Source organism: Nilaparvata lugens, chromosome 2, assembly GCF_014356525.2.
Source record: "Nilaparvata lugens isolate BPH chromosome 2, ASM1435652v1, whole genome shotgun sequence".
Classification (NCBI taxonomy): Eukaryota; Metazoa; Arthropoda; class Insecta; order Hemiptera; family Delphacidae; genus Nilaparvata; species Nilaparvata lugens.
In genome coordinates this window covers 67,450,189-67,475,643 of record NC_052505.1, presented here as the reverse complement: position 1 = coordinate 67,475,643, position 25,455 = coordinate 67,450,189, and the positions used below count along the sequence as shown (strand labels likewise).

General features: G+C 34.5%; 1 protein-coding gene across 1 annotated transcript; it reads left to right on the top strand.

The window, feature by feature from the left end:
* Window positions 1-741: 741 nt before the first annotated feature.
* Window positions 742-18,668, top strand: LOC111048244 (U3 small nucleolar ribonucleoprotein protein MPP10). Its single transcript, XM_022334117.2, has 8 exons — window positions 742-967; window positions 7,217-7,650; window positions 8,766-8,932; window positions 9,570-10,101; window positions 10,683-10,867; window positions 11,684-11,845; window positions 17,782-17,890; window positions 18,332-18,668. Exons 1-8 carry the CDS (start codon window positions 891-893, stop codon window positions 18,547-18,549), a joined length of 1,884 nt encoding a protein of 627 aa, XP_022189809.2. The 5' UTR covers window positions 742-890; the 3' UTR covers window positions 18,550-18,668.
* The last annotated feature ends 6,787 nt before the right edge of the window (window positions 18,669-25,455 follow it).

Genomic DNA, 25,455 nt, shown 5'->3' with positions numbered 1-25,455 from the left:
TAGAGCAAAAAATTTGTCTCCTTCCTTTGTCTTTTTTTAGGAAATCACAGGCTAACATTAAAAGTGCATAAGAAGAATATCAATTCAAAACTAGCAATTGCATGCCATTGATAATCCAGCTGACAGCTGGATTATTCTTACCTAATATTGCTCATTTTCGGTTATTTTACTTACATCAGGCAATTGAAACTTAATACACCTTCTCTCGACTTTCCACTGCTTTCAATAGACCAGTATTTATTTGTTATTATTCTTATTTATACATTTGAGTCAGGGATTGCCTTTTGATTCTTGGAATAATTTATATCTTCTGCCGCCTCAACAAGTATTTTGATTTATTATTTCCACACTTGTAACATTTTTTAAAGTTTTTCAAAACTATAAATCTATTAAAAAACAAAATCAAAAAATCATATTCTTTATAAAATGTATATGACTTCTTCTTTGGCAAAATGATTTTAGCTCTGTATGTGTTCAACTATTAAAAAACACTCATTTACGTCAAATTTCAAAAACGGAGAATTTATCGGTTCACTTCTGTTGTTTTTAGAGTGGATACTTTGAGTTCCTTGTTTCACATTCAATGGATATTGTGTGCTTTGGCAAATTGAATTATCAATTTTATACAAAATATTACCTCATCTCCAACATTTCATGATTACAAAATTATCAAATCAATTCAATGGAATAATATCACTATATAACAGCAAAGAGCACTCTACTCTTTACTCTCTTTGTTCCAACCTCTGCTTTCAAGGCTATTCAAACAGCTGCTGAATGATTGATGTTGATTGTGATGTTGATTATAACCTTAAAATAAAAACAGTTTATGTTTAATTATGATTTTTCTCTTTTTAAATTATTTGGATTAATTCTAAAAAAAATAAAAAATGAATAAGGAGTCAGATTACAGGAGGTTCTTGCAATCATTCGATCTTTTGACTAAAAACTCAGAGGATTATGTCACGTAAGTAATGAATAGATTTTCGAGCACATGGAGTGGTTTGAGGTTATGTTATGTATTAAAAATATTATTTATCTTTTATAATATAATAAAGGAAAGAATTAGCACGTACACGTAAGGGATAGGAAATTCACGAATGACACTTAATCACGTTGTAAGCTTGAAATTCGTCATATAAATTCTTAATTTACCAAGGATGGTTAAAGGCCTATTTCAAATATTCTTACTTCTAGTAAGTCAAATCTTTAATACTTACTTATTTCTACTTTATCCGTCTTCCCAGCAGTCCTGAGGCTTCAGAAGTCGTCATGATTTAGAAGGATTATCTCCTGTGTATGTAGGTGTGTTTATCTACATACCTATATTCATTTATGTAGGAGTATAACCGATCTGTCAAATATCCTCTAAGCTGTTTTATAAATACTCTCTTTCTTGAGATTGATTTCAGGTTTCCAGGAAGCAAGTTGTAGAAAAAATACCCTGCATATGTTGTGGATCTTCTATATTTTTGCTTAGTCGGTGTGAAGGTAGATTCTTGATACTTACTTGATAATTGATATTCTTAATATTCAGATTTTGTTGGTTTCGCAGGTTGTAGTTGTGAAAATCCGATCTTAGTGTGGGATTTGTTTCCTTTGCTTGCACTATTGATTCCAATATGTAGAGCGATATGACTGTCAGGATATTGCTGCTCGTGAACAGGTCTCTGCAGTGTTCAATCCTATCCATTCATATCCGTTCTTATTGCTCTTTTTTGAATTCTCAGTATTCTTTTAAGGTTAGTTTGTGCTGTTGAACCCCAAGTCGCATTGCCATAACGAAGGTGCGTTGCGAATAGTGAGTGGTGAGTGATAGGCAATAAAGGCAGTGCCTTCATCTGAGATGTGTCGTATTCTTTGGATCACAGAGGTTGCTGATGATAACTTTTTGCTAATATGGTCTATATGGTGCTGCCATGTCAGGTGGCTGTCTATTAGTATGCCAAGGAACAAGGAGCTTTTTATCATTATGTTGTCATCTATCTGTTCCGTTGTTGCGCCATTTCCTGTAGGTGTGAATTTGAGATAAACTTTTGTTTTTAGTTAACTGTAGTCTATTGCATATTGAGGTTACTTCTTCTATTGCCGGTTCAATTATATTGGTTATTTGTGTGGTCTTGAACATCTCTCATAAAACTCATAAATCTCTCATAAATAACTAGTTATTTACTTGTAAACGTTCGTTACTAAAACAGTCACCTTGGCAACCGTGTTCACATGATTAGTAGCATAGCCACCTGTAATACAAGGCCTCGGCTATGTTAGTAGCCTATCCATGTAGGGCTTGCCTATAACAGTATTGTGGTGTTATCCGAAAACAAGATGTATTTTTTTCTCACTCTGTAGTTCTTGTGGAAAGTCATTTATGTACCTACACCAGGAAGAGCAGAGGGTCTAGTATGGATCCCTTGTTAGACCCTTGCGGAGCAAACTGTCAGCATTTCAAATAACTATTATGACCCCTCGGTATCCTCATCTTGGCTTGACATCAGGAAGGTGGTTCCACAGGGATGTATAATATCACCTAACCTGTTTCTTTTGTATGTGAATGATTTAAAATTTAAAAGTGACCAATCCAAAATATGCTTGTATGCGGACGATGTCTCACTGCTAGTAAAGGGTGATAATAAACACTCTCTCCTCTCTAATTTAAGCACAGAATTAGAAAACTGTAACCTTTGATTCAAAGCAAATGGCCTTATTCTCAATTCTTCTAAAACGACCGCAATGAACCTTGTTATATCATCACGGACTATAAATCCTTTAAATGGTTCAGAACTCCTTGCTACTAATCACAATATTTCTGTCAGCACAGATACAAAATTTCTAGCAGTTACTATAGATACCCACCCTATGGAATACCCACATACAGCATTTTTTAAAGAAACTCAGCTCTGCATCTTATTTTGGGGTGCTTTGTCTCAATCAGAAAGAGTTTTTAAAGCTCAGAAAAAAAATAATCGGACGAGTTTTCAATTTTAGGTAGAGACACACATGTAGGGACATTTTCAAAAACAAAAAAAATCTCACTGTTCACCAAATTAATGTGACTCTCATGTTAGCTTTCAAAAACCTAAATAGCTTGCACAAAAGGAATGAAACTGTAAGAGAAACTAGAACTCAAAATTTATTATTTTACCCAATGCACAGAGTATCTAAATTTATAAAGGGAGCACTATACAGAGCAATTAAGTTTTTCAACCATCTCCCAAACGAAACCAGAATCATAAATTCGAAATCTAAATTCAAGGAAAAAGTTTTGACCTATTTGACACATAAAGCATTTTATTCAGTCCGAGAGTTTCTAGATCACCATTGACAGCTTCTCTTCCTGAGATCCAACCCATTAATACAAAGTACTTAATTAAATGTTAGTTGGATTCAACAAGAAGTTGTTAATTAACCTACCTAAGTTGTTAATTAACTTATTCAAGGCCTTCAGTGTGTGTTTTAGTTTTAGTTCTAGAATGTTTACTTTTATTTGTTATTAATTCATTTATTGGCAGTAATTGATTGACCGAGCGGAGTGAGGTCCAAGATTCAAGTCGACGGTTTGGCATTTGTCTTAATGTTTAAATGTTTGAATGTTTAAATGTTTATATGCTGCGCATTTACGGCGAAACGCGGTAATAGATGTCCATGAAATTTGACAGGTATGGTCCTTTTTTAATTGCGCGTCGACGTATATACGAGGTTTTGGGGAATTTTGAATTTCAAGGATAATATAAAAGGAAAAAGGAGCCTCCTTCATACGCCAATATTAGAGTAAAAATCAGACTATAGAATTATTCATCATAAATCAGCTGACAAGTGATTACACAGATGTGTGGAGAAGCCAGTCTATTGCTGTATTTCCATAAGGTCTATAGTTTCAATCACGTACTTGTGGATGAGAATACGGCGTGAGGTCTACTGTTCACAGAACTACTAGTTATGTTGATTCTAATTTGTATATTGACAAAGCAGAAATTCTCTACATACTGTGAATGTTATGTAAGAATATGAAATTGCTAATAAAGAATTTGTATTTGAATTGAGGATACCTGCAAGTTATAAATACCTGTGAATGGCAATATTTTATCCATTCTTATTCATAAAATCACGTCATCAATAAACTGTGTATCAGCCCTTATTCATTCTTATTCATACACCATCAATAACATTTGTTCACTAGGCTATATCATAGAGAAACAATAGCATAAGTAGATATCCCATGGCATAGGGCGTTTATGTCGCAACTTTTACTGTTATCTCAAGCCGATAGGCCACGTAGTTCTTTCCCATGAAGCTTTATGACGCTGGTAGTCTCTCATATTGTGCCGTTCATACACTCTTACCTGGTCAAAACAGTAAAAATCAACAATAATCGACAGTAATCGGCTTGGGATAACAGTAAAAGTTGCGACATAAACGCCCTATACCATGGGATATCTACTTACACTACCTATTGTTTCTCTATGGCTATATTTATATAAATACCATATCTATCTGTATTAGGCATATTCTTAGTTGAAACCTATGCTGCAACTTATTGTCATGTTTGTTTGGATTAACCTTCTGGTCGTGTCACTAGGACCCCAGGACCCAAGGGATACGACTAACGTTACTTTTTCATCTCTTTCAAATGCTACATCTTTACATTTTCATGCTATAGTGATTGAAGCAGTCAATGTGTAAGGTCTGGACAGAGACTTCGAAGAATGTGTAAATTGACTTGATCTCGATTTCAATTACATTAGTGATTCTGGAGATAAAATCATAGTGCAAGATGACAATACTGGCCCTGAGTAGGATGACAATGAAATCATTAAGTTGATATACTTACTTCATACTTCTATCCTTCGTCATTGACCAGCTTCCTGGATGGACGGCGTTTCTTGGTATTCAGTCCTAAGTTACTCGTCGTTGATTATAAAATATTTTGAACACATAACTTGACACAAACATTAATGTTTTTAAAGCTAAACAACAGGTCGAATTCTGCATAACTGTTGAAGATCTTCTGTGCCAGTAGAGGGAAACAGTCTTTCTTGTTCAATCTGCAGAAGGGTACATCAATTTTAGCTTTTCCTCTTGTATTATAAGAATGCTTATCGGCTTTCCTTGTCATTGAGTGGTAATGACTTTTTATGTGTAGCAAGGAGAGCAGAATATACTGGTTGAACACCGTATAGATACCCAGTCTGGTGAAGATCGGCCAACAGAGATCAAGGTATCCTGCTGAGTCTAGAATTCTCAATGCCTTTTTCTGTTGAAGAATTACATAATTGCTTCCTTGTGCATGTCCCATAAATCTGCATCCCATAAATTATATGGCTGTGGAACAAGGCAAAGTACACTTCAATAAGATGCTTCCTAGAAATAGAGGCTTTAGACGCCTGAGTAGAAATATTACCCTGGATAGCTTCAGGCAAAGCTTGTGAGTGTGGTTACCCCAGGTGAGTCTTGAATCCAGTGTAAATACTAGTAGCTTGACCTCAGTCCGATTGATGAGCTGGTATTTACTAAGGCTACAGGTAGTATTTTGAGTCTTGTCTTCATTCAGACTCAGCTTATTATTAGTGAACCACTGTTTGGCTAGTCCAAAAATATCTGCAGCCGCCCTCTGTGCCAACACTGGTGTTCTCCCTCTGGCAAAGATTGTGGTGTCTTCAGCAAATAGTAGGATGCAAACCAAGGTCATTGACCATAATCTGAATAAGGAGGGGTCCAATCACTGATCCTTGTGGCACCCCATGATGAATCTGTAGTGGACCCGAGTTAGCTCCCTCCAGCTAAAGGATCTGCCTTTCAGGTAGGATCCAAGGGTTTCACGGACCCGACCTACAACTCCATATGCTGCAAGTTTCTCCAGCAGAATATCATGCGGGATACACTCAAACAGGTCTTAATCAGGTCTGCCAGAGCCAGTGCTAGTGGGTCGGTCCCCCTCTTCCTTAAAAAGAATCCAGCATGTCACCTACCAGCTTGCAATGAATATTGTATGCTTTGGCAAATCGAATTATCAATTTAATCCAAATGTTACCTCATTTCTAACCTCTGCTCTCAAGGCTATTCAAACAGCTGGGCTTCAAACTTTGCTTGCTAGGTCCTGAAATACGTTTTACTAGGTCCCAAGCCTTACATTTATTATTGGCCTGATTGATTGAACTAATGTTGGCCTCCCGTTGCAAGGTCCACCTCCTGCCTGTCGATCCTCTTTGCCTTGATGTATTGATTATTAATGTTTATCCTCTCTTCCTCATCAAGACAGGATTTACTTTTGCTATTTAGAGCCAAGACAAGATTCCAAAGCTGAAGTAGCCCGGGAGTATACCAGGGATTACTTTTTTGCCTACTCATGTACTAGTTTTCTGGCCTGGATGGCTCTTTTTAATTCTTGTGATTTTTGTAGGAAAGATATCTTTCCATTTTTTTTCCTTTTTTTCTAGAAGAATATGTAAGATCTATCATGCTATCTAAAGATATCTTTCCATTTTTTTTTCCTTTTTTTCTAGAAGAATATGTAAGATCTATCATGCTATCTATACATCTATTAATCACTATAATTTTTTTCACTCTATATAAATTAATAACCAAACTTTACTTTTCACTATCCTAAAAATGCAAGGTTTCATAAATTCATTTTTAAAATTATAATAAAAATCAATTTTTACTTTCCTTGCCCTATTACCATAGGTAAGGAAAGTATTGCTTTGATTCTTTTTTATCTGATAATTATGTTTTATGTACTGGAATCTGACTAGCTAGTAAAATCTAGTTTCTGGAAAGAAACTATAGTGTAGAGGTAGGATAATAGATTGTACTTTATTTTTATAAATATACATTTTTTTACTATCTTGAATAATTTTTTCAAACATTTATCTCGGGCATATTTCTATTACTGTAAAGCCTACTAAAAGTAATCTGCAAGAGTCTTAGGGCCAAGCCAGATGAAGCTGTTTTCAGACGAGTTGGCATGACAGGTCAGGGAGTTCTTCGATTGCCTGAATAACTTAATTTTCTATCCATAAAGCTTCCACTCGATGTGTCAACCCAATTAATTAATCGCAGAGCTTCCTGTCGTGTCGTGCCGATTGAAAAATCACTTCTTGTGGCTTGACCCTTACAGACCCAACATTTTTATATCAGCCTTGCTTATAATTTTTCATGATTCTTATTTATTGTTGAGTAAATTCAAATGATTCACAAATCGTCTTAAACCTTTTTTCAGCGGTGTCAATCAATCAAAAAGTGAAAACAGCGAGAATGTCATAAAGAATTTATTGAAAAATTTCTATGACGTTGTAAAATCTACCGAAGATGGAAAAATAAGCAAGAATGCGTTACCGGAACTTTTGATAGATAAATTTGACGAAGAACAAATTTGGCAGGAAATCGAGTTGCTGAACACTGATTACTCCAGAAACCTGTCTCTCAATCTACCTAGACTGAGGAATAGTGAAAATAAAATTACTTTTCCCACAAGAAAGGTAAAAAAGGAAAAACAAATTGATCCTTTGGAAGATATTGAAGATAATCGAAGTAATTTTTCTGGAGAAAATGACGAAGAAGAATGTTTTGTGCCGTCCGCTGCAGCTGAAAAAGATGACGCAAAAAAGATTTCCAAGAAGAGTAAAAAGAAAGCAAAAAACTCCAATTTAGAAGGTAAAATATATTTTTATTCCAAGCGTCGTAAAGTTAATTAAGTTGATGATTGTGATTTTATATTTAAATTTTTTTGGGGGGGTATGTTTTAGCGAATCTATTTGGCATTGGGCTGGATGAATAAAAACGAGTGCCGGTAGGACAATTTGAATCTCCATCACCATCAAGAGACGAGTAAACGCAAAAATCTATGTGAATGAAATTCTCACTTCTAATTCTTAATTCTAATAAGCCATAAATAAAAAATGTCTAAATTGGTGTGAATAATTGGAATTGAGAAGCTTTCATTGCAAGAAGATACTCGTAAATTTACAAGGTAGTATAATCTCAGACTTGTCTGTAGTTTATTCAACGTAATGACATGAAAACAAAAACGTTTTGGTTTGTATTTTAGGTAAAAATACTGAGTTAATAATTCACATTTTGGAAATGACAGTCTAAAAGTACTTCCATTTTTTCAAAGTTTGGTTACTTCGCGAGTAATACTTGCAAGTAAACCTTCAATCAAGCAAGGAAACCGTTTTGAGTCAACTTAGAACTTTATTCGTATCTATTTACTCGTAGTTTGAATACTTGTTAGACTTGACTTGTAAGTCAAGTACTCGTCCTACTTGTATTGGTTTTATTCACCTGGCCCATTTGACTCGAAAAGTCGACTCGTTAGATTTGAGTCAGTTGAAAGACTAGCTTAAGATAATCGTTAGAGGAATAGAGTTTAATATTCAAATTAAAATTCATTCAGTCAATTAAATGCAATCAAATATTTATTCTAAAAATCTTAGCATGATGTTATAAAGGAGAAATGAATTAAAAGTATGACTATATTTATAATGGTTAATAGTATTAACAACTTTCCAGTTGAATTCTCCAAAGTTGGGAAATTCCAAGCTAACGTCTTGATGTAACTGTCATCAAATTTTATTTATAATCTTAATTGTTTATTTTATAAAGTTTCAATTCCAAGTAAATTATTACAGTTTTAGTTTGAAATGTAATATTTTCATGACGATTTTTATTTGTTTTAATTAGAGAGTGAATTTCTCTTTCTCACATTCAAATCCTCTTGTATAGATAATTTGTTGAAGTCCAACTCTAATTATTGCTACGTGTTGCAGGTAATATCAAGGATGATAAGAAAGTTTCTTTAGTTGATGATGACTTTTTCAAGTTGTCAGAAATGGAGGAGTTTTTATTAGCAGCCGAGAAGAGTGAGAATGCAGAGAATAACGAAGATTCTGAAGATGAAGTGGATTATTTCGATGATATACCATCAGAAGATGAGGTATGTTTTATATTTAAACAATTGCATATCTACTTTAATTGTTCTGTATAAACAGGACAAGCTCTATCAACATTAGGTAATAATATTTCAATAATAATTAAATGTCTAAAATAACTATGATAATGACTTGATTATAACATTTAAAATACTCATTTCAGGTTGAGATGAAATCTCTGGAAAAGTATTCCTTTGAAACAAATATTTTCAACAGCCAGTGTTTTAAATGTTCGCTTTGAAATTATTAGGCCTTTATAATCCATGATCATACTACTGATTATCTATCAAATGTCCATGTGTTTTATGTTATTCTGATGAACTCAACAATACTGTTTTATATATTCTCTTTCAATGTAGTGAAGTAAAATTGTTCATTGTCTTATTAATTTTGAAAACTTGAAATCGATGTTCTTAATTTCTTATAAAGAAACATGTAATTTCTAACAAAAAAAATGACTGTAAATAAGTAAAATTTTTCAAATTAACTGAATTTATACAGTAATCTTTGTTTTGGTTAATTATATTAGTTGTGTTCTTATGATTATGTCAATCAATTCAATTACTTATTTTTTAGATGTTAAATCTGTATGCTAATAATACACCGAACGTATAAGTCGTCCTTGAAAACAATTGTTGACAGGTTGGAGACAAGAAGAAACTCAGGTACAAGGATTTCTTCGCTGATCCCAGCGGCGGCACCTCTTCTCATATGCTGGATGAAAAAGGTGTTGGTGATGAAGGAGAAGACTCCGATGATGACCAAGAAGGTTCAGTTGAAGACGAAGATGACAGCAAAGATGGTGAAGTTGACGATGACAATGATGATGACGATGATGTCAATGATGAAATTGATTATGAAAATGACAATATTGCTGAGAAAATGAGACTGGAAATGGAAAACAGTGACGAAGAATCGGAAAATGAAGAGTTTGAAGACGATGAAAAAATGGAAACAGATTCTGATAGTGATGCACTGGAAAAATCTGATTCTACAAAGCCAAAATCAACAATGGAGCTTAGAGAGGAGCGATTAAAGAAGAAAATAAAAGAACTCGAAGAAAAAGCCATATCTGACAAACCTTGGCAAATGAAAGGTGAAATTTCAGCTGACAGTCGGCCTCAAAACTCACTTCTTGAAGAAGTATTGGAGTTTGATATGACAGCAAAACCAGGTAATTTAGTTACACTTGAAATGATGTTTCAATCATCTTCTATTTTCAATTTTAATTAGTTAGTTCTCCTCATTCCCCCTCTCTCCTGGGATTTTCAATGATAAATGTTTCAATGCATGTAAATTTTACGTCACTATATTATCCTATTCAAATTCTCATACATTGCAGTCGGAGGTATAAATTCTAGTAAGATTTCTTCTAATTAGCAAACAGGAGATGGATTTTGTATGTTATTGTAGAGACCATTTATATTCCTCTTGTCTCATCATTGCTTATTATTAATAATAGTCACACTAGGAGATGGCCCTTGCTTTCACTTGAAGCAATTTCAACCGTGGGCCATTTCGTTATGCGGATGCTTGGAAATCATTTTTTTTTTCATTGTCACTTTCATTTCACTGTCATCAATAAATTAAGAATAATGATTCAATCATGAAAAGAGTGTATCAAACTTGGCTCTCATGAAACGCATATCATGCGTTTTACTGTACTTTTATAAATTTTATTTAGAGCTCAAAAAACGTTTTGTTTATAGAAAAGTCCAGACAAGATATTCGATTTTTGAAATGTCTTTTTTACAGCACCTGTTATGACAGAGGCTACAACTGAGAGGCTGGAGGATATAATTATACGTAGGATAAAAGACAAAGCCTGGGATGATGTGGAGAGAAAAGTGAAACCTGTCGAAAACATAAGCGAATTCAAGAAAAGATTAGTTCTTGATCAAGAAAAAAGTAAAGAATCTTTAGCTGAAATATACGAAAAGGTCAGTGGATTCGAAGTTTTCGAATACCTTACAAAAATATTTTTTGAGATGAGGATTTTTATAGAATCTCGTTCGATTTTCAGTCAGTGATTTGTGTTCTTGCTCATCATTTTCTCATTTTAAAACATTCAATCTTAAATTAGATTCTTGTTATGGAGTCTGTGGAAATGATAGTACTTCAGGGTTGCCGATTCTTTGTTACCATCGCCCTCTATATTATTGGATAGATGTGCATGTGGCTCAAGTTATTTCGGTATATCTGATGTAATATTAATTGCTGGTTGTGTTTATAATGATAAACTCTATCTCAAATATATTTTATACGACAATAAAATATATTTTCTCATAATTAAATATATTTTTTCATAATTGATATAAAATATTTTGGTAGTTCATGCTACTTCATATTCAACAAACGATTTGGCAGCAGTGCAGCGGTAGAAAAGGATAGATATATCTGCGTTGACGTCTAATGACAGATAAGGGAAGCAAACTAATGTTAATCAGGTGCTGAATATAACTTGAATCTGACATCAGGTTGGGTTTCTTCAATTAGACTAGAACTAATCCAATTTCAGGAAACAAAAAATTTACTTGGTGAAAAAAGTTAAAATATATTAATTTTCCTATGATAGTAGATTCTCAATAAATAGTATTAATATTTTTATTATTTAGATATTTTTTTATAAATATTCTAGTAAAATTCAATTTTTTTTTTGTTTGATTAAATGAACATGTAACGATGTAACTATCAACATGAAATTAGTTTAGCCTTGGAATCATAACTTTTTCTCACAAAATGATTGCTTGTTTCAGGAATTCATAAAGCAGAGAGATGCTGCTGCTTCGGTGGGCCTGGGAACACCCGAATTCAAAGAACCAGAAGAACCGCCCGAACATAAAAAGATTAAGTCAATGATGGTCTCTCTATTTTCAAAGCTTGATGCCTTATCCAACTATCATTACACTCCATTACCTGTAAGTATTCTACCTATTATGTTTTGATTTTTCAAACTGAAACATTCTTGGCTTATAATCAAATCGATCATCAATTGGAACACATCGAAGCAAAATGGGAGTGGGACCCGATAATTTACTTGAAGCTCAATCAGCCCTGTTTTGTAGTAATGTATGAGTCTTGTAGAACGGAAACAGCTGTCAGTGAAGGTGTGCACATTCATCACAAAATCGCCATTGGTTGAGTTCAAAGCCACTGATCGGTGAGTGAACGATGAGACCGGTGAGTGAAAACGTGGCTCTGAACGAAGCACTGTTTGGTCGTTGAACGATGCATAGACTCACATGCAGCGCTACTGTACTTGCAATTTGATATGATAAACTATATGTTTTCGTTGTCATTGATTCATTCATAAATATCAAATGTTGTTGATCCGTTACTAGTAGAAAGTCATGTTCAATTTTATTTGATTAAAGCTCTACAAATGAAGAGTTTACTTATTTCAATTTAATCAAATAAAAATGCCGACAAAGAAAAAGACAAAAACGATTGAAAACCGTAACTACGAAGAAGATAAGATGGAATCACATATTGACAAGTTTCTCAAGCCAAAGGAATTATCTATCGACCCAGATTCGCCTACGGCAGAGAGAGAGTGGAAACATTGGAAAAAGACGTTCGAAAATTTCTTAGAAGGAACGACAACCAAAGACAAAATGAAAATATTGGTAAACTTCTTATCACCTGCTTTATACGAAATTGTGGAAAGCTATACTTCATATGAAGAAACTATATCCATGTTGGAAGATATGTTCGTTAAACCGAAGAACGAAATTTATGCACGATACTGCCTTGCTAATGCAAAACAACAAATAGGTGAGTCCATTGATCACTACTATTCTGAACTAAAAAGATTAAGCTTATCATGTAACTTCACTAGAGTGTCAGCCGAAGAAAACAAAAACGAGCATATTAGAGATGCTCTTGTTTCAGGGTTATGTTCTATTGAAATTAAAGAGAAACTTTTTCAACAAGGAGATTTGAGTCTACAAGAAACCGTTTCCCAAGCACGTGTTCTTGAATCCGCAAAAACATATGCCGACTCCTTTAAAAGTACTTGTTATACAAACTCTGTTGAAGAAAATAAAAACATAAGCTTGAGTGAATCTTTCTCAGATGTTAATGCTGTAACCCAAAATCGACAGGCAATTGTAGAGAAATCCGTTCAATGCCAACGTTGCGGATATAAAAAACACTCAAATTCTCAAGAATGTCCTGCAATAGGAAAGACTTGTCATAAATGTTCCCGAATTGGACACTTTTCCCAAGTGTGTAAAAGTAAAACGCTCAAAGAAAAACTAACTACGTCAACTATTACTGCAGCTGGTATAGCCAGTAATCTTTCTAAAGCTACAATTATTGTTTCGGTGAATGGAATAAATACACCAGCTCTTATTGATACCGGAAGTGTTGCCAGTTTTATTGATAAAAAATTTGCAAAAACAAATAAATTTAAAACTGCATCAGATTCTTGTTTTATAAGATTTGCATCTGTTCAACATAACACCGCTACAAAAGCATGTGTTTATAGCAATATTGTGTACAAAGGAAATGAATACAACAATATTAAACTCTTGGTATTAAAAGAATGCTGTTGCAATTTGATACTTGGTCACGATTTTTTGATGAATCACTCTACAATAAGTTTAGCATTCAATGGTAATAAACAGCCTCTTGTAATAGATAATAATTCTACAACCACACCACCCTTGAAAGATTGCCTCTTGGTGGAGGCCATGATAAAACCATGTTCCCTTTTCAATGACTTGACTCCCGATTGCCACCCAATAACTACCCTATCCAGAAGACACCCACAAGATGACTATGAATTCATGAAGAATGAGGTCAATCGCCTCCTTACAGAAGGAATAATTGAGGAAAGCCAGTCCAGTTGGCGTGCCCAGCCTTTCATTGTAACCAATGGACAGAAGAAACGAATGGTCATAGACTATTCACAGACTATTAATAAATTCACAAATTTAGACGCATACCCTCTCCCATTGATCGAAGATCTTGTAAACACAATTGCCAAGTACAACTTTTTTAGTACTGTAGATTTCAAGTCAGCTTACCATCAAATACCGATTCTTGAGAATGAACGACATTACACTGCCTTTGAAGTAGGCCGAAAACTTTATCAGTTCAAACGAATACCATTCGGAGTAACCAATGGAGTAGCTGCCTTCCAACGTACAATAAACGGACTTATAGAAAGAGAGAATTTGAACGACTGCTTTGCCTATTTGGATGATGTTGTCATTTGCGGTTCAGATCAAGAAGAACATGACAGAAATCTTAAGAAATTTCAACTAGTAATTGAATTGTATGGCTTGACTATAAATGAAGAAAAATGTAAATTTTCAAAAAAATCATTGAAGTTCCTTGGGTATGAGATAAAACATGGAGAAATTAAACCTGACCCAGAACGCCTTGCACCACTCATGAACTTTCCACCCCCAAGAAATGCTAAAGAAATGAAACGACTCATGGGATTACTGGCTCATTACTCCCGATGGATTAAAAACTTTTCTCAAAAGATTCACCCCCTTGTCCACATACAGAAATTCCCTCTATCTCAAGATCAAATGGAAACTTTGGAATTGTTGAAAAATGAAATTGCTTCCGCGGTACTGCTCTTTGTTGATGAAAATGTACCATTCATAATTGAGACAGATGCATCAGATTTTGCAATTGGTGCAACATTAACACAAAATTCTCGACCAGTAGCCTTTTTCTCACGAACTTTGTCCCAAAGTGAAACCAGGCATTCAGCTGTTGAGAAAGAAGCCTATGCCATTGTGGAGTCTATAAGAAAATGGAGACACTATTTACTACGAAAACAATTCACTTTGATCACTGACCAAAAATCAGTCACATTCATGTTTGGCACTCAACACAATAGAAAAATAAAAAATGAAAAGATACAAAGGTGGCGCCTAGAATTATCTGAATACAAATTCAACATAGTCTAAAAGAAAATGCACCAGCTGATGCACTCTCTCGTATATGTATTACAGCTGGTTGTTCAACATTGAACTCAGCTTTGGCAAAATACCATGATGAACTTTGTCACCCTGGTGTAACTCGTTTCTACCACTGGCTCAGAATGAAAAATCTCCCCTATACTGTAGATGATGTAAGGAAAATTTGCTCCAATTGTGCAATTTGCTCTGAAATAAAACCACAGTATATGAAGACAAAAGGAAATCTCATAAAGGCAACAAAACCTTTTGAACGAATTAATATGGACTTCAAAGGACCCGTACAATCAAAAACAAGAAATAAATACCTACTGGTGATGGTTGATGAGTACTCAAGATTCCCTTTTGTATTTCCTTGTCCAGACATGACTGCGAGAACAGTCATAAATTGCCTGGTCTCATTAATATCAATGTTTGGCCTTCCAAGCTATATTCACACAGACAGAGGAACATCCTTCATGTCAACTGAGTTGAAGAGCTTTCTTGGCTCAAAAGGGATAGCAACTAGTAGATCAACGCCTTACAATCCGAGAGGGAATGGTCAAGTAGAGCGATATAATGGAATTATATGGAAAGCAATAACACTAGCTCTAAGATCACGAGGACTTGATTCAAATCGATGGGAGGAAGTGTTGCCTGATGCACTTCACTCTATTCGATCTCTTTTGTGTACTACAACAAATTGCACCCCTCATGAACGAATGTTCCTACACATGAGATCCTCAACAAATGGACAGTCACTACCATCTTGGCTAATGAGCCCAGGACCAGTTTGGCTGAAGAAAATGAACCGAAATTCAAAGCAAGATTCATCAGTAGAAGAAGTTGAATTGATTGAGGCAAACCCAGAGTATGCTCACATTCGTCGCCCTGATGGACAAGAGTCCACTGTGTCGCTCCGTCATCTTGCCCCTAAGATAACACGAAAATCTAGCCGGGTAGAATGATATGATAAACCATATGTTTTCGTTGTCATTGATTCATTCATAAATATCAAATGTTGTTGATCCGTTACTAGTAGAAAGTCATGTTCAATTTTATTTGATTAAAGCTCTACAAATGAAGAGTTTACTTATTTCACAATTGAAATCGGCAATTGAGGGGACAACCTGGAAGATTATTACATACTAGAGATCTTGAAGATTTTTGTAATCTATAATATTACAAAAAATATATTATATAATATCTCGCGCTAAAATACCTCAATGGTAGCCTTTAATTTCAAGTAACAGCTAGCATTGGGAAGGCATAGGCATTGTGGGTTTATACCTCTTCAAGGTCTTTGGTCTAACTGATAAGAAAAAGAATACGTCATATCCGGTTTGTTCACTAATCAGATCATCGTACTTTTCTACTGATGGAAAAGAACGTAAACAGAGTAGCTGAACGTAAACAGACATGGCTGAATACGAGGTTGTTTACAAATAATGGACTTCATTATTATTTATTTGGGAGCAGAGAAATGCATGATTACATAAATTCAATAACATTTGAAATATCTTACAAAGCATTCAAAACATTGGTTTTCCATTTTAATTGATTATACAATGAGATAGGTTAGCTTCTAGTTTTGTTTACAAAAATAAAAGCAGCAGGGGAAACATCTGTCCCATGAGCAACCGTTCAGCCACAAAATACATAAAGAATGGAAGGTATCAATCTAACCAAGACTTGAGTGCACCAAGACCACGACACGTGACTGCATCATCTTGTTAGAAATTAAAATTACTGCTATATTACAATGCTAAATTTTCTTTCAAGATGGCGGATTAAGGCGTCAGGATACTAGCCGAGTTTTCATTCTGTGATCACTAATCTGTGATAGGGTTTTTTACTGAATGTAAAAAAACACGATGGAATTGATCAGTGGCTTTGAACGCTACCATTATGCTTGTTTAGTGTGTACACATTTTACTTCATAAGACATCGGAACCTAGCCTATATGAAACAAATATTTCCCTCCACCTCCTGTCTAAAGTGCTTACTTTACTCCCTGGAACATAATACTGAAGTGTCACTTTTTTGCTCTCGGGAGGAAAAAACAGGAAAACTCCCTAGAGCGTAAAAGAAACTCCATTTAAATAACATGGGAAGCATCTCTATTTTAAAAACGTACATTTGAAATAGGTTAGAAGGTCTAAGCTCAGATGAGGAAGCTTCATAGTCATTAAACCAACTAAATTCAATACCTCAACTAGACTTTTGATCAATATATGAAATTTATGTTTGTATGCTAAAATTATTACAAACTTCATATCACTATACTAAAAAATGTATAAAATTTTCTCTTTATTCCATGTTACTCAAAATACCAGCCAACGAATATTCCTCATTAACTAATCAAATTTGAAACTGGAACTTCGTAGTTGTAGTTGTGGCGGCCATTGTTGTTACAACTTTTGCCGACAGATAGCGCTGTCGGCGGAGAACTGTGATTACAAGCCAGCCTAGCTGTTTACTTTTTAGATTATGTTGTAACACATTGTTTGGTCACGTACGTTTTTAAAAATTATTTTATTTGCAGTTTTTATAAAATAAAAATGTAGGTGGAGGAAAAATTTATGTATATCACGAGTGAAAAATGTTTTTTCTCCCTCAGGAAAATTGTTGCCCTCGGCTTCGCCTCGGGCTTCAAACTTTTCCCTCGGGGAGAAAAAACATTACTTTTCACTCTTGATATACAAATAACTATTAAATATTATTCAGTACTTCAAAACAAAAGTAAAATTAATACTGGACTACTGGACGAGAAGAAGATTTTAATGGAAATAGAAACTGAATGAGGACTTGATGACAGATTCATGCCGGATCTATCTCATCATTTTTTTATCTCTTCCTGGAATGCATTTTTAATATGATCATATTATTAAGAATAAAGTTATTTTCTCAAAAATGTTTCATTCTATTTTTTACAGCATGCTCCTGACGTAAAAATTGTTAATAATCTACCAGCCATTACCATGGAAGAAGTTGCTCCTGTTACAGCAACTGATGCCAATCTTCTTGCTCCTGAGGAAGTGCTTGGTGAGTCTTTTCAAATTCCATTGAAGCAAGTTAATATTTTTGTGATAATAAATGGTTGAGGAAATCATTCTCATTCAAAATTTAATTTGGCATACTATTTTCTTGAATAATTCTCTACAATGGTTATTCTTTGAACTATTTTACATGTGATAGGCTCATTACACTAGAGAGATTTTGGTGCCCGGCTGTTGTCCAAGCTTGCTTTAAACTCGGTCACCTCTGGCTTTCTAATGTAATAAGGATCATAAGTAGCAAGTAAAAATAAAAAATTGATTCGACATTTCACAAAATAAAATTTTGTTTGAAGTTTGTTCTTGGTTGGATTGTGAGAAAATGCTTTAACTTGTATTTAATATAATAAGTAATTCCCACTAGTTTTCGATGAATTTGTCCAATTAAAAAAAAACATATAATTCCATTGTTTCCAATTATCTTTTTCAGGTAAAAAGAAGCGAGAACTTATGAGCAAAGAAGAACGAACAGCGACAGACAGAAAGCGTGAAAGAAGAAAAAAGAAGAAATTCCAGAGGGTAAAAAAATTGAGATTGGATCAGAAAGAGCGAGAAAATAAGGATAAGCCACAAAAGTTTACAAAAGCTAAGGCATTTGAAAACCTTAAAAAGCTATCTAAATTTAAAAATGTTAAAGTTGTTTCATAGTTGATGAGTTTTGTCGCTCAATCATTTCCTGGGCTCTTGCAACACTATTTGTGGAGTTCATAATATTTGTTTTTGACGTGTATATGTTGAAAACGTTGAATAAAATATTTATAGTTACATGTTTTGTATCCCTACTTTTTTCTTTTGAGAATGAGCTTGTTAAAGATAGGCCTAAATCCAGTGGGTATAGAATTACATTCTATGCTCACTGCCTAAATCATAGCAGAATACTATTTCATGTCAATATATGAATTTATATCGCTGGTAGAGAACAGGTTCTATTACAGGTCTTACTAAAATTAACTCAAAATTACGTCTTGGTTTAGATTGATAATACACTAGTTATAAATACTTCTTTTAAACCTTAAAACAAGGTTAACTGTTTTTGAGTTATTGTTTTTCCTCCCGAAAAAGAGTTTGATTCCTGGCTAATTTTTAACTTTCCGCAATTCTATTTTATAATTTATTTTTCTTGAACTTTTGATTGAAGTATATGGTAAATCTAATCCCAATTGGACGTTTTTCTCGTCAATATTTTATTTTATCTTGTCATAGTCGAAATTCTTTTTCAACTTCCAATTATTAACCACACACAGATAAGACAAGCCTATGCCATTGTGGAGTCTATAAGAAAATGGAGACACTATTTACTACGAAAACAATTCACTTTGATCACTGACCAAAAATCAGTCACATTCATGTTTGGCACTCAACACAATAGAAAAATAAAAAATGAAAAGATACAAAGGTGGCGCCTAGAATTATCTGAATACAAATTCAACATAGTCTAAAAGAAAATGCACCAGCTGATGCACTCTCTCGTATATGTATTACAGCTGGTTGTTCAACATTGAACTCAGCTTTGGCAAAATACCATGATGAACTTTGTCACCCTGGTGTAACTCGTTTCTACCACTGGCTCAGAATGAAAAATCTCCCCTATACTGTAGATGATGTAAGGAAAATTTGCTCCAATTGTGCAATTTGCTCTGAAATAAAACCACAGTATATGAAGACAAAAGGAAATCTCATAAAGGCAACAAAACCTTTTGAACGAATTAATATGGACTTCAAAGGACCCGTACAATCAAAAACAAGAAATAAATACCTACTGGTGATGGTTGATGAGTACTCAAGATTCCCTTTTGTATTTCCTTGTCCAGACATGACTGCGAGAACAGTCATAAATTGCCTGGTCTCATTAATATCAATGTTTGGCCTTCCAAGCTATATTCACACAGACAGAGGAACATCCTTCATGTCAACTGAGTTGAAGAGCTTTCTTGGCTCAAAAGGGATAGCAACTAGTAGATCAACGCCTTACAATCCGAGAGGGAATGGTCAAGTAGAGCGATATAATGGAATTATATGGAAAGCAATAACACTAGCTCTAAGATCACGAGGACTTGATTCAAATCGATGGGAGGAAGTGTTGCCTGATGCACTTCACTCTATTCGATCTCTTTTGTATACTACAACAAATTGCACCCCTCATGAACGAATGTTCCTACACATGAGATCCTCAACAAATGGACAGTCACTACCATCTTGGCTAATGAGCCCAGGACCAGTTTGGCTGAAGAAAATGAACCGAAATTCAAAGCAAGATTCATCAGTAGAAGAAGTTGAATTGATTGAGGCAAACCCAGAGTATGCTCACATTCGTCGCCCTGATGGACAAGAGTCCACTGTGTCGCTCCGTCATCTTGCCCCTAAGATAACACGAAAATCTAGCCGGGTAGAATGATATGATAAACCATATGTTTTCGTTGTCATTGATTCATTCATAAATATCAAATGTTGTTGATCCGTTACTAGTAGAAAGTCATGTTCAATTTTATTTGATTAAAGCTCTACAAATGAAGAGTTTACTTATTTCACAATTGAAATCGGCAATTGAGGGGACAACCTGGAAGATTATTACATACTAGAGATCTTGAAGATTTTTGTAATCTATAATATTACAAAAAATATATTATATAATATCTCGCGCTAAAATACCTCAATGGTAGCCTTTAATTTCAAGTAACAGCTAGCATTGGGAAGGCATAGGCATTGTGGGTTTATACCTCTTCAAGGTCTTTGGTCTAACTGATAAGAAAAAGAATACGTCATATCCGGTTTGTTCACTAATCAGATCATCGTACTTTTCTACTGATGGAAAAGAACGTAAACAGAGTAGCTGAACGTAAACAGACATGGCTGAATACGAGGTTGTTTACAAATAATGGACTTCATTATTATTTATTTGGGAGCAGAGAAATGCATGATTACATAAATTCAATAACATTTGAAATATCTTACAAAGCATTCAAAACATTGGTTTTCCATTTTAATTGATTATACAATGAGATAGGTTAGCTTCTAGTTTTGTTTACAAAAATAAAAGCAGCAGGGGAAACATCTGTCCCATGAGCAACCGTTCAGCCACAAAATACATAAAGAATGGAAGGTATCAATCTAACCAAGACTTGAGTGCACCAAGACCACGACACGTGACTGCATCATCTTGTTAGAAATTAAAATTACTGCTATATTACAATGCTAAATTTTCTTTCAAGATGGCGGATTAAGGCGTCAGGATACTAGCCGAGTTTTCATTCTGTGATCACTAATCTGTGATAGGGTTTTTTACTGAATGTAAAAAAACACGATGGAATTGATCAGTGGCTTTGAACGCTACCATTATGCTTGTTTAGTGTGTACACATTTTACTTCATAAGACATCGGAACCTAGCCTATATGAAACAAATATTTCCCTCCACCTCCTGTCTAAAGTGCTTACTTTACTCCCTGGAACATAATACTGAAGTGTCACTTTTTTGCTCTCGGGAGGAAAAAACAGGAAAACTCCCTAGAGCGTAAAAGAAACTCCATTTAAATAACATGGGAAGCATCTCTATTTTAAAAACGTACATTTGAAATAGGTTAGAAGGTCTAAGCTCAGATGAGGAAGCTTCATAGTCATTAAACCAACTAAATTCAATACCTCAACTAGACTTTTGATCAATATATGAAATTTATGTTTGTATGCTAAAATTATTACAAACTTCATATCACTATACTAAAAAATGTATAAAATTTTCTCTTTATTCCATGTTACTCAAAATACCAGCCAACGAATATTCCTCATTAACTAATCAAATTTGAAACTGGAACTTCGTAGTTGTAGTTGTGGCGGCCATTGTTGTTACAACTTTTGCCGACAGATAGCGCTGTCGGCGGAGAACTGTGATTACAAGCCAGCCTAGCTGTTTACTTTTTAGATTATGTTGTAACACATTGTTTGGTCACGTACGTTTTTAAAAATTATTTTATTTGCAGTTTTTATAAAATAAAAATGTAGGTGGAGGAAAAATTTTATGTATATCACGAGTGAAAAATGTTTTTTCTCCCTCAGGAAAATTGTTGCCCTCGGCTTCGCCTCGGGCTTCAAACTTTTCCCTCGGGGAGAAAAAACATTACTTTTCACTCTTGATATACAAATAACTATTAAATATTATTCAGTACTTCAAAACAAAAGTAAAATTAATACTGGACTACTGGACGAGAAGAAGATTTTAATGGAAATAGAAACTGAATGAGGACTTGATGACAGATTCATGCCGGATCTATCTCATCATTTTTTTATCTCTTCCTGGAATGCATTTTTAATATGATCATATTATTAAGAATAAAGTTATTTTCTCAAAAATGTTTCATTCTATTTTTTACAGCATGCTCCTGACGTAAAAATTGTTAATAATCTACCAGCCATTACCATGGAAGAAGTTGCTCCTGTTACAGCAACTGATGCCAATCTTCTTGCTCCTGAGGAAGTGCTTGGTGAGTCTTTTCAAATTCCATTGAAGCAAGTTAATATTTTTGTGATAATAAATGGTTGAGGAAATCATTCTCATTCAAAATTTAATTTGGCATACTATTTTCTTGAATAATTCTCTACAATGGTTATTCTTTGAACTATTTTACATGTGATAGGCTCATTACACTAGAGAGATTTTGGTGCCCGGCTGTTGTCCAAGCTTGCTTTAAACTCGGTCACCTCTGGCTTTCTAATGTAATAAGGATCATAAGTAGCAAGTAAAAATAAAAAATTGATTCGACATTTCACAAAATAAAATTTTGTTTGAAGTTTGTTCTTGGTTGGATTGTGAGAAAATGCTTTAACTTGTATTTAATATAATAAGTAATTCCCACTAGTTTTCGATGAATTTGTCCAATTAAAAAAAAACATATAATTCCATTGTTTCCAATTATCTTTTTCAGGTAAAAAGAAGCGAGAACTTATGAGCAAAGAAGAACGAACAGCGACAGACAGAAAGCGTGAAAGAAGAAAAAAGAAGAAATTCCAGAGGGTAAAAAAATTGAGATTGGATCAGAAAGAGCGAGAAAATAAGGATAAGCCACAAAAGTTTACAAAAGCTAAGGCATTTGAAAACCTTAAAAAGCTATCTAAATTTAAAAATGTTAAAGTTGTTTCATAGTTGATGAGTTTTGTCGCTCAATCATTTCCTGGGCTCTTGCAACACTATTTGTGGAGTTCATAATATTTGTTTTTGACGTGTATATGTTGAAAACGTTGAATAAAATATTTATAGTTACATGTTTTGTATCCCTACTTTTTTCTTTTGAGAATGAGCTTGTTAAAGATAGGCCTAAATCCAGTGGGTATAGAATTACATTCTATGCTCACTGCCTAAATCATAGCAGAATACTATTTCATGTCAATATATGAATTTATATCGCTGGTAGAGAACAGGTTCTATTACAGGTCTTACTAAAATTAACTCAAAAATTACGTCTTGGTTTAGATTGATAATACACTAGTTATAAATACTTCTTTTAAACCTTAAAACAAGGTTAACTGTTTTTGAGTTATTGTTTTTCCTCCCGAAAAAGAGTTTGATTCCTGGCTAATTTTTAACTTTCCGCAATTCTATTTTATAATTTATTTTTCTTGAACTTTTGATTGAAGTATATTGGTAAATCTAATCCCAATTGGACGTTTTTCTCGTCAATATTTTATTTTATCTTGTCATAGTCGAAATTCTTTTTCAACTTCCAATTATTAACCACACACAGATAAGACAAGACTTTGTCATTGGTTTCATTATTGTTTGGGTCTATAACTATGATTGTCTCCGTGATGATGGATATTTCCTTTGTCCTCGATAGAAATATATATTCTATAGTAGCATCTCATCTACTAACCTTGAACACATCATTTCAAACGCTCTGCTTTACTCACGAGTATTCAAAGTAATAATATATTACTATTAATTATTAATAATAAGTAATAATATATTTCTGAGATATCAATTAAGTGCACATTCACTTCCGTAACCTTCAAGTTGAACATGTTGAAAGAGCTGTCTACCAGCAAAGCTTGTGAACTGTGAGCACTTTCCGAGTATATTAGTACAGTTACCATACATCCAGATCTAAATTTGATGTATTGAATGTTGCAATTTATTATCCTGCAGAAATCCGGCCATAAAATAATTTCAGGAAGTTATCACATTGAATGCTATTATGTGCAAGTGCAAGCTTGGTTATGAATGACCAAACGTGCAGATGAGAAACAAAATCTAGAAAAAAGAAATAGGAACCCTCACACAACGCTTCAACTGGCTAGTTGCGTTCAGTGTGAGGAGCTGCAAGTCACAACATATTCCAATAGCTTCAAATTTTGTTTTTTGGCTCACGACCTGACATGTACTTGCACATATACACATTCAATGTGATCACACCCTTAATAATTAATTTGCAAGCACCTAACATGGATAGAAAATTAATGAATAATTACGAAGTTACAATTAAATGAATAGAAAAATTATTAAAGACACCAAGGTATTTCTCAAAGTCATATAATATATAGAAAGTAGGCTCTCAGGGAGCTGTGATAATAAAGTCTCGTGTGCGATTGCCTATTTCCAATAATAGACTTCTGGGTACTTCTGTAACACTACTAAGTCCTCAATTATAGAAGACCTCGTTATTCTGAATAAATACGTAGGCCTATTACTAAAGCAAGTGAATAGATCATTTATATTCTATTTGACTTGTTTCAAATCAATATTATCCTGCAGGATAGATTCCATCAAACGAAATCTTATTCACATTCTTTTCTCGACGTCCAGCACTTTAAGGTTGATTGAAACATTCTATGTTACTGGTGAGCATGTCAAATTATACTCTGTCCAAACAGGCATGAGCTGTGAAGGATTAGGCCGACTCTCCTACTACTCACACACACAAGCGCAGTATTCTATTGTGTGTGAGTGAAGGGACGGTCTGCCCCTACGTAGTATAAATAGTATATCAATGGCGCAGGTAGGCCGGGCGTGTGTGCCTGCGCGTGGGGGAGCGAGGGTCAGCTTAATCTCTCAGGGCTCATGGCAGTTTGGACAGACTATAGTCTCCACTTAAAATAAAAGTGGAGATCCTTCAAACAAGGAGCAAGGAAACAATTATTTTTCTCTATTTTCTAAGCTTCAGCATAATATAGGAATGTGCTACTGTGCGGTTGAAAGTGCATCGATTAAGAACTCGTTAAAGTTCGCGATCTCAGACCTATAGGTAACAAAAGTGGCTTCAGCTGTTTTTGTAGGGCCTCGGTTGTATTCTTTTAATGCCAGCGCTTCACTCTCGCCAAATTTCTAAACGAGCGGCTCGCGTTCGTCTTGCTGTATACACTGCAACTAGACCAGAAGGCGAGCGGTGGCAAAGTAGCCATCGATACTCTGGTGCGAGTCGTCATCCATTCGAACTTGGCGAGAGTGAAGCGCCAGCATAACACGTGCTAGTGGCTCTGGCCTGTGGAGGAACCAGTCACACAGTTCCATATCCATATGTCTGCATAACCAACTAACATGACCTTAGCAAGGAGTTGAAGGACAATATTAA